At 40.4% G+C, this 9,692-nt stretch overlaps 1 protein-coding gene across 5 annotated transcripts in view; it reads right to left on the bottom strand.

Annotated features, from left to right (window-relative positions):
- Window positions 1-1,031: 1,031 nt before the first annotated feature.
- The window catches only part of LOC123637389 (ankyrin repeat domain-containing protein 26-like), a 60,681-nt gene continuing 52,020 nt past the window's right edge, over window positions 1,032-9,692 (bottom strand). For all 5 annotated transcript variants that reach the window (XM_045550576.1, XM_045550577.1, XM_045550580.1 and 2 more), the window contains exons 14-17: window positions 8,641-8,716; window positions 4,486-4,546; window positions 4,205-4,398; window positions 1,032-1,120 (exon numbers count right to left, since the gene is read on the bottom strand). In XM_045550576.1, coding sequence (XP_045406532.1) covers window positions 1,052-1,120; window positions 4,205-4,398; window positions 4,486-4,546; window positions 8,641-8,716 — 400 coding nt within the window. In that variant the 3' untranslated portion in view covers window positions 1,032-1,051. The remainder of the gene's footprint in view (window positions 1,121-4,204; window positions 4,399-4,485; window positions 4,547-8,640; window positions 8,717-9,692) is intronic.

The following is a 9,692-nucleotide window of genomic DNA, read 5'->3' as shown; positions in this document are numbered from 1 at the left end:
TAAAAGCACAGCAGCCACAAATATATTTAGCGCATTTTGTTTTTGATAACAAATTCTACTCTTCAAAATATCACTAAATAGAATTGCTGTTATTAAACTCTCACGCATTTACTATTCCTCACACTTTTCCATCTTTTCTTCCCTCAACATCTTGACTTGACTACCCAACATTTTAAAATCTTCAGGTTTCAGGCACTATCTTTGTTAATTCCAGCTTCCAAAACATGCTACTCCAAACTCTTTCTCTTTCAATGTCATTGGACCTTTCACACGTTCACATGTACCATGCAATTTAACATTTGGCCACGGCTTGACCCGGAAGAATTCTTTAGCTTGTAGGTCAACATACTTCAAAGCCCAAATTGATTCTTTCCCACTTCTAAGCCTTATTTTTTACCCTACAGTATGATGGCCTCTTAAAAATATGCAGCAAACGAGCAGAATTATACTGTACAGCTGTCATGTCCTTAGCACACCATTATTTTCTGACCTATAAGCTGAAAATGGTAAGAGGATCAGCCCTTATATGCAAATCCAGAGGTCAGACTGTGACATAACACCACCCCTTCTTGGATTTTAACTTCACTCAATGCTTAGATTTTAACAGCATAACAACAACAACTAAACACAGTACCTCCGAATCCGAATCCGCAGGTGACGATGCTTCCTCTTCCTTTGGTCCAGATGTTAACAAGGACATCTTAGCTATAAAATGTCATTCACAGAGTCATTTATTAGAATATGTCTGACTGCACATTTCAAATACATATACAAGTCTACTGCCATTCATTTTTATTTAGATGAAATAAAAGTAACAGCAAAAAATTATTTCAGAATTGATGCAGATTAAAATAACAAAAGGTAGGCCATATCAAGGAAAACAGGAAAAGAAAAATAATTACAGGAAACGGTTGTTACATTTGAAACGACATACGTTAACTGGTGCCTTTATAACAGTATTTACACATGGAAAAATCTCAGAGATATTCACTGATTTATCACTTCTGCTATTTTCACGTGTTACAGTAAAAGTGACATTATTTTTTTGCTCTCATGGAGCATTTTCAGTAATACTCATACCATTTTCCTCTCTGAAACCTGCTGGCTTTGTTGTCTCCTCCTGTGAAAAAAAAAAAAAAACAGAAATGCACTTCAGAACACATTGTATTTATTCTCTCACTCACCCACTCACTCAGTCAGATAACACACAGTCACTGTGTCTGCCAAATCATTGGCAACATTCTGGGACAAAGCGGAACATATAAACAGAAGGCAGATTCTGTCTGATATTCAAGCGGGACTTGAGATGTATGGAAGCAAATAAGAAGACAAATGGGTAAGTCACTAAGTCACCAGTTTGACAAATGGACTGAACAAAGTCTAGTGAGGGTACAAAGGGGAGAACAGTCCATTCTAACTGGGAAACTCCAGCAATGCTACAAAGAGAGAAATGGATTTTGAAAGGCACAAAAAATACAGACCGAAGGTGTGAAGAATTTCTTGACATGTGGGATCAGCACAAGGATGAGGAAGCAACCAGGCAAATAGGGGAAGCAAAATAATGTGGTAAAACTGCAAAACAGCTATAGGAAGCGGGATGGAGAGGGAAAACGGGAGAATCAGTCTGAACCACAGCAGTCACGTGCCATCCTAGAACATCAACTGTTCCCTTCATGGAAGGAGGATCCCCTCAATGAGGAGGTGACTTACATCTTCACCAATATATTTTAGAAAGGTCACCCAGGCATCAATGGAAAACTAAATGAACTTACCAAGCAGGGGTGGGGGTGGAGGGAATCCAGAAAACAGTCTTCCAACATCATAAGTCAGAGAGTGAGTAAGCGTAATGAGATAGGAAAAATGGTGAGCAGGTAGAAGATACAGAACTTGGTGAATGACAGAATTGGCGACTGGGGGGAGGACTGGAGAGCTGGACTGTTCCTGCTTCAGTCTTTCACTGCTATTTATTCGGGGTTGTTTACTGGGGTCAAGAAGCCAGATGTCGGAGTATATTACGGACAGTCAGGGAGACTCAGACAAGGGTCAAGGACAGCTTCACCTGGCAATGCGTCAAAGCTGAGGCACCCAGTGGACGTGATGCACAACACAGAGCTGGGTAAACACACTGGGCGTAGGAATCGGTAAGCTTACTCAGGAAAATTATTTGGAGTTATGAAGGTAAATATTTGAAAACCATACAAAAGTGGTAGAATTCAATAAGGCAAACATAGAAAGAACTCGAAAATTCTGGAAATGAAAATGAGAGTAGGGAAATATAATATGGAATGCAACGTTTTCAAATACATTACCCCAAATCTGTCAAGGATATAAAATATACTTTCCTTTATATATGCAAATATTTACTTCCAGAAAATTGCCGGGATATGCATGTTTAAATGAAATGAAATGGTTGAATTCTAAAGCACTGATTCAAAATGCCAATTCAATAGGATTCCTATGTAAAAATTAATCTTAAAAGTTTTAATCTGTTAGAGACCTCCTTCTCCATTTGTTTGATTACAGAATTAGGAGGCATGTGTAAATACTACTACAGTTTAAGAAGGAAATGTAAAGCCCCATGTTGGATGTGACATGGTTTTTCTTCTGCCCCGGTAAAGGACATAGTAATAGCTCTAGTTTCCTCTTTATGACACATAGGATATTAGTTAAAAATCAGAGAGAGCATCTAGCATGAAGAAAATAAAGCCATGATTATTCAAGTTGAAGATAAAAAATCCGAAAACATCTATGATTGTGAAGGAGGACCCAATATTCCTAGGAAGACAGAAGAAACAGACTCAAATGTCAGGTGTAAAGGATTCCTGAGTTTAAGAGATGAATTCATCTCTGTGCCAGGTCAAAAATCTATAAATACTAAAGTTCATAAAGCTTCCTGTGAATAATATAAAGGGTCCCGTTTTGGGGAGATATTTTTAAAAGAAAAAAACCATCGTCTAGAGATGATTTTGTATTCTCCATTGGAAATCATTCCTTCCTTGTTTCTATAAGTAGTTTATGTGAGAGAAGAGTCACCAATTATGTTTAAGTTCATGGCATGTGTATATACAGGTGCCCTTTACATACAGATAGTATTAGCATAAGATCAATGAGAATAACTGCAGAAATAAATAATTGCTGCATTTATTTCTCTAAGAGGGCTGTGGCTCAAAATTTCTTTTCTCTTAGCATCAATAAAAATTCAGAACCTCCCTTATATAATCTGAGATTATAATTTTAATTAATCAAAAGATCAAATAAAAGGTTTATTTATTTCTTTCTCCTTATTCTCTAAAAGATCTAAAACAGTCACCAGGAATGTATCAAACAGTAAAATATATTACTTAGGCAAGTTATGGATAGAGAAAACACTAAGTTAGCAACCTTAAGGAAGGAACAAGAGTCTAAACTAAATAATTCATTAGAAAATCTGACAAGCCCCAAGATAGATATCTCTTGGCATTATCTACGACATAGGTTTTACTAGATTCAGATTAAGACATCACTTTACTAAATTTAACAGAAATGAAGAATAAATTCTTTTATTTCTAAGTCATTTTTAACTGCTGCATACTTGGTGCACATATATGGGGCCTACATGTGATAATTTGACCCTTCATATTAATAGAATCATACAGGGTAATTGGGATATCCATCACCTTAATCATTTTCAAATTGTCTTTCATTTCTTCACTGAAATCAGGTACATGTCATTCTGAAGAATCTGAGCATCTTTTGTGCTGATTGTCTTTCCTCAATTTGCATTTAAAAGAATTTCCATCGGATTTTACATATGGAGAGTTCCTGCTCTCATTGAACTCCACTATTGCTGTGGTGCTTTTATAATAATCTCTCACTTTGACTCTCTTATTCAACCCTTCTATTTATCTTGCCCTTCTCACATGAATTCCTCCCCCTCATCCCTTTCTCATCTACATGTCTGTTGAGCAGTCCTTTTGGGTTGCTTTCTAATTCTCTGCTCACACAATGGCAACTCAAAGAATTCTTTACTCCCAACCAAACTTTAGAAATCTCAATCCTATACATCTCTCTCTCTCTTGTGATTACACTGCTTTCTAGTATGATCTTGAGGACATACATTTCTACGATCCTTGTCAGCATGATGGAGATGGGGGGTGGTATGTGAAAAAAGCATGGGGAAAAGAAGGGGTTTTTGTTGTTGCTGTTGTTGCTTACATTAACTTACCTCTGTACCACCTGGCTTAGTTGAAGACTTGAAGGAAGCTTTCAGACCAGGGCCAGGTGGTTGCAGGAATGGATCATGAAAGCCCTGCACTTCGACTGATGGTGTGGGAAGGCTTGGAACCACATGTGGATGATTAAAAATGCTGTCTTCAAACATTGTTCCATCTTCTGTTCTCACAGTAAATTTGGCTTGTACTAAAATAAAAATAAAGAGTATATGAAAATATTTTTTATTAAATAACAAGAGATAACACAAAAATAGAAAATCTTCAAATAGCTTACCAATTTTCATGTGTTGCCGATAAGCAGTCATTTGCTTTATTACCCCTGGTGGCAGAACATTCTAGAAAAAAAAAACAACAGCTTTAAGAATAACGAGTATCAAAGCGGGTAAATTAAGAATAATATTCACCATTACCATATGATCTAACACAAAGGGCACAGATTTTGGAGTCACTCGGATGTAGACACAACCCTCGATTCTCTGATTTGTTCACCTACATCTTCTCATGGGGAGAGGATTATGAGAGCTCATACAGATATCCTCAAAATATCACTCTGCTTATCCCTAGTTCATTACTGTACAAACACTATGATATGCATTAGATTATTTTCATAACAAGAATAACCTAGGACAAAAATTTTCCCAGATAGTTTAGAGCATTTCTGAAAGAAGTCACATTAAGGAACTTACATTAATCACATGTTATATTTTGACATATGTTCGCATGATTTATCTTTGTATTATCTTTGTATGAGTTATCTCTTGCCCAGCAATATATGGGACTTTAGCTTTTAGTAGTACCTTATGTAAAAGGGTTGACACTGCAAATAGTATAAGTCACTTCTATCATGTTCCTTAAAAAGCTAAAGGTAAATGATTGTACCCACTCAGGGCTTTGCAAGAAAGAGAGAAGCAAACAGGAATAAACCATGTCAGGTAATGACGGATGAAGGAAAGGCACACAAAGCTACTACATAGAAAGCTGTAACTAAATATGGAGACAGAGAAGGAATGAAGGGACAGACACTGAAGAAACATCTTTTGCAAGGAAAATGTACGTGGATGTAAAACCATTTCAAAAGGCGGGGGAGCATGGAGAAACACACAAACAAAAAAAAGAGACATTCCCACTCAGTTATGAACATAAATCAAGGAGGAAAAAGGAAAACATTCAGAACAATAAAATATATAACAGACTTCTGTTCATAGCATATCCATAATAGTAATGCCTAATATTTATTTCAGAGTTACTTTTTTTTTCTATTCTGTAGACTTTGATTTTATTGCTATGAGACATTCAAGTAGTTAAACTTGGTCATCTACCACTACCTAAAAGCAAACTTTATTACTACAAAGAGAAAAATATGGGAACAGATATGTTTCATTAATCTACTTGGAGGAAAAAAATGTGCAATCAGAATTCTAAAGATAAGGCATGAAAGACACTGGCTAGGGGGAGGGAGCGGTGCCCTTGCTCACCCAGTGCCCCAGTTGCTGCAGGTGGTGGGGGGGAGAATGGTCTGCCCCGCCCCAATGTCCACAAGGTCCACGCTCCACAATCTTGTGACTGAGGAAGCACTCAGTGTTCACACAAGTACTGTGCAGCTTGTAATGAAAGATATCTCTAGAAGCCCCCAGTAGGAAAAGCATAGAGGGGATACAGGCAGAAGGGCTGACTAGACACACAGGGCACCAGATCTTGTGAGAAAGAACAGAAAGTTTCAGATGACAAGACACAGCCCAGGTGCCATTCTGAGGAAAGAGTGCCAGAAGCCACCACAGATCCCACAGGAAAAAGTCTCAGGGCAGAAGAAGAAGGGGCAAGATTACAGCAGAGAGAGACCCCGGAGGAACTGGGAGCCCCATGGAAAGGGTAGGCGGGGAGGTTTGTTTTTCCTCCCCTCACACCTCTGGCAGTCTGCAGGCTCTGAATCTCTCAGACAGCTCCCCTCTGTTCTTGAGAACACAGCACCAGGCTGCCAGCACTGTGGAGGATGCTCTTCCTCACCATACACCCGAGCACATGCAGTGAGTGCCATACCACTTTCGTGAAAATCGTGCCTCTTTGTCCTGTCTAGGGGGATTCAGCCCTTCAGTGTCTTATTTTTCTTTTCCGTTGTCCCCCCACAAATATTCTGCAACACACACTTACACAGCAACAGCCACAGTTGGCCAGTGAATCCGGGGTGAACTGTGTCATCCCAAATCTGGGACATTCCAGGCAGGCTGCCTAAGGGTCAGAGTACAGCATAGCATGCCAGAAGGGCTCCTCGGGACATACGGGACCAGAGGGCCAGGTCTCCTCCTTTTAGACTCTTCTCTTCCTCCTTCTCCTCCTATCCTCTCCTACCTACCGATGCTGACACAGCCATGGCCATTCCTGCTCAGGGTTGGCATGGGCACCCCAAGGGATGACTATGCTACGGCAATCAGGAGCAACTTCCTCCCCTTTGTCACTGTTCCCTCCATACCATGGATACCACAGATAGTGCACCTCACACCTCTCCCCCTATGAAACTGCAATGATCCAAGGGGTACTCTGACCGTGAGGGCCCTGCCTGCAGGACCTCCTAGTCCTGCCTTGGCTGGCTGCTCCAGCACAATGGGTGTTACTCTAAAGCACAAGGACATTAATCCTCCCTGAGTACTCCATGGGCAACTCAGGACCAAAACACCTCTCCCTGTCACAGTTTGGGGATTCAACTCATCAGATGGAAGGCCAGCTCTGCAGGCCTTTCCCATTCCCCCAGGATTCAATCACATCATTCGGGGCCATGGGGATGTGTGAACTGACCTTCAGAAGGGAGGAAGGCCACCTGGGCAGAAATGAAAGCAGAGTTCACTGTGGGTCTGAGCCACAGTGAACTTGCCAACTTGCCGAGTACCCCTCCCCTCACAAGATGGGCATGTTTTCTGTCAGGGCCAGGGTCCTGGGAAGGGAAGCTAGAAGCTTATAGCCTGCAGACGCATTACTGGTAAACTTATTTGCCTTGGACTGCTGCCAGGGACCAGATGCCAGAGGAGAGCTGCGGGACAAGGGAAGTGGCAGGAGAGTGAAACCCACTCCCATCTGCTGGACTGTGAATTCCTGACTTCTCCTCCCACAGGAGCAGACTTGTTGGCATGGTGGGAACACCCAGCCCCTAACTGGTGGCTATCTCCAGTGGTCTGAGACATGACCGTGTCCCCTGCTGAGACAGCATTTGTATCCACCTTTGTGGAGCCTCAACATGGCTCTCCCAAACCAACCCCACCCAATCTCACTTGCCTCTCCCTGACAGCTCTGGTGCAGCACAAGAAGGGGTCCCTTGGGGGATCCAGAACCCCCCCATTGCCTGGGACGACATGCTTTTCTCATGATTGACTGAGGCTAAAAGCAGGCGCCAAAAAACCCACTACAGTGGACTCTCTCCAGCAAGCAACATATACTGGCAGGGCGATCAACATGTACGGGTCAGCACAGCACTGACACATTGCATGGTACAGGATTTGGCAGACTTTTACCCACAGGCACCACCTACTGACTTCAAGATTAAACTGAATGTCCCAGTATAATTCATGCTGTTACATCTACAGCGTGGGGAAAGAGACAACGTAACAACAAACCTCCATCTCCCCATCTCAACAAGAGGCAGGGTTTGAGAAAGAGAATTCAAATTTCTAAATGTCCACAAATTCTTTTTTTTCTCAGTAGGGATACAGTCTCACCATGATGCCCAGATCGTCTTGAACTCCTGGGCTCAAGCAATCCTCTCACCAAAGCCTCCCAAGTGGCTGGGACAATAGGCTCACGTCACCATGCCTAGCTAAAGTTCTACTACTTCTAATATTATTTAAGTCTAAACAGAGCACTAAGGGTATAAATAGAGAAAAAGATCTCTCCTAAAAACTATATGATACCAAAATAACATGTGTTTAAGAGAAAAAAGAGGAACTTTATGCTATGTGCTATACAGTTTTGGAAATAAAAGGCACCAGGGAGATTCCGTGATCACTGTAATAAGCAACTGGATGCATTAAAGATTAATTCAGACATAAGTATTATAACAGTCATGTCAGTATGACCTCAAAGTAACAGTAAGGACATGTATGCAAATTAACCTGGACCAAATTTCATATTTCCTCTACCATGGGAAAGCTTTACCTAATAAAATTTCCCTGTCACTCTGTATTTCCCGGATCATTCTTTTTTTAATCAGATCCACCCCCTGAAAAGTATTTATCAATCCTCTCTTATTTACCAAAGTAAAAATTTAAAGTAAAAATTTAAAGAAAAAATTCAAGGGGTCCTATTATCAAATGGTGTTCTCTGAACAACTTTCTATTACCAAGATGAAACCATGATAGGTGGACCACTGCTAAATATTATGAGTTAACACTATAGAAAATTAGATACAGAGTGAAAAAATTAGTTCCTTGAGAGACTACTTTACCTTGGTATCAACATCGAGGTGTTCAGAAAATGAGTCAGTATCTGGTTTTCCATAAATATCCGGTTTGATGGAAATCCTTTACAGCAAAAATAAACAACAGAAATAAGCCAGGTCATTTCCTTAAAAGAAAAACATTGGCCATTTCTTACCTGGGCACCCACTCCCAAATAAAACACAAGAATCAGGCAAAAGGTCACCTACCACTACACTAAATGCCATTTCTTCATAGAGTTAGTGTTTAGTCTCTGATTTAAGAAAAATTTTACTTACCTGTTTTTCTCTCCGCCTCTCCCAAACTTGGAAATATTCAATGAAAACTTACTTCTAGTTCCTTAATGATTAGTGACAGCTAATACATTGACAGAGCCGGAGAATAATTTCTCTTAACTAATAGCCTATCCAGTTAATGGCGGACATAACTCGTGTTATCTGAACTGGAACAAACCTGATAACCTGAAACAAGGTAGAAAGATACCACCCCTTCTTCGTTATCTAGCTCTGGTTCTAAGACTAATCTGTATCACTCAAGATTGGCAGTCTTGGACTCTCACCATGGAAACCCTTTCTGAAGGCCCCATTGCATCCCTTTACCCACAAACAGCACAAGGAGTGCCCGAAAACATTTGAAATGCCTGGAAGTTAAATGCACAAAACTCAAAGAACAAATGCATACACACTGATAATCGATATAGGGGGGAAAAAAAACCAGTAAATGCATATGTTGTTATTAGGAATACTCTTCTGAGAAACAATAAAAACTTAAAAATTATAAAATCCAATTGTTTCCCCGATATAGGTCCTATCTTATTCAGGTCCACATAAACTAGCAAGCCCTTAAAAACCTTCACAGGAACTCAGATACCCAAGCAGAGAGACTCCTGGAAAAACAGAATCCTGGAAGTTGTACTTCTATTTCCCATAGTATTGTCTAAACGTCTTCCTTCTTATGGGCTCCCACTTCCAGATCCCTCCCCTCTTCTGCAGGGCTCCATGGCAGTCTCCAACCTCTAAATATTCAGCCTAAGAAAGCACAGATTCCTGAAAGGATGGGC

This window comes from Lemur catta, chromosome 4 (assembly GCF_020740605.2).
Source record: "Lemur catta isolate mLemCat1 chromosome 4, mLemCat1.pri, whole genome shotgun sequence".
Lineage (NCBI taxonomy): Eukaryota > Metazoa > Chordata > Mammalia > Primates > Lemuridae > Lemur > Lemur catta.
Note: the sequence above shows the minus strand (reverse complement) of the source record. Positions and strands in the feature narration are given on the sequence as shown.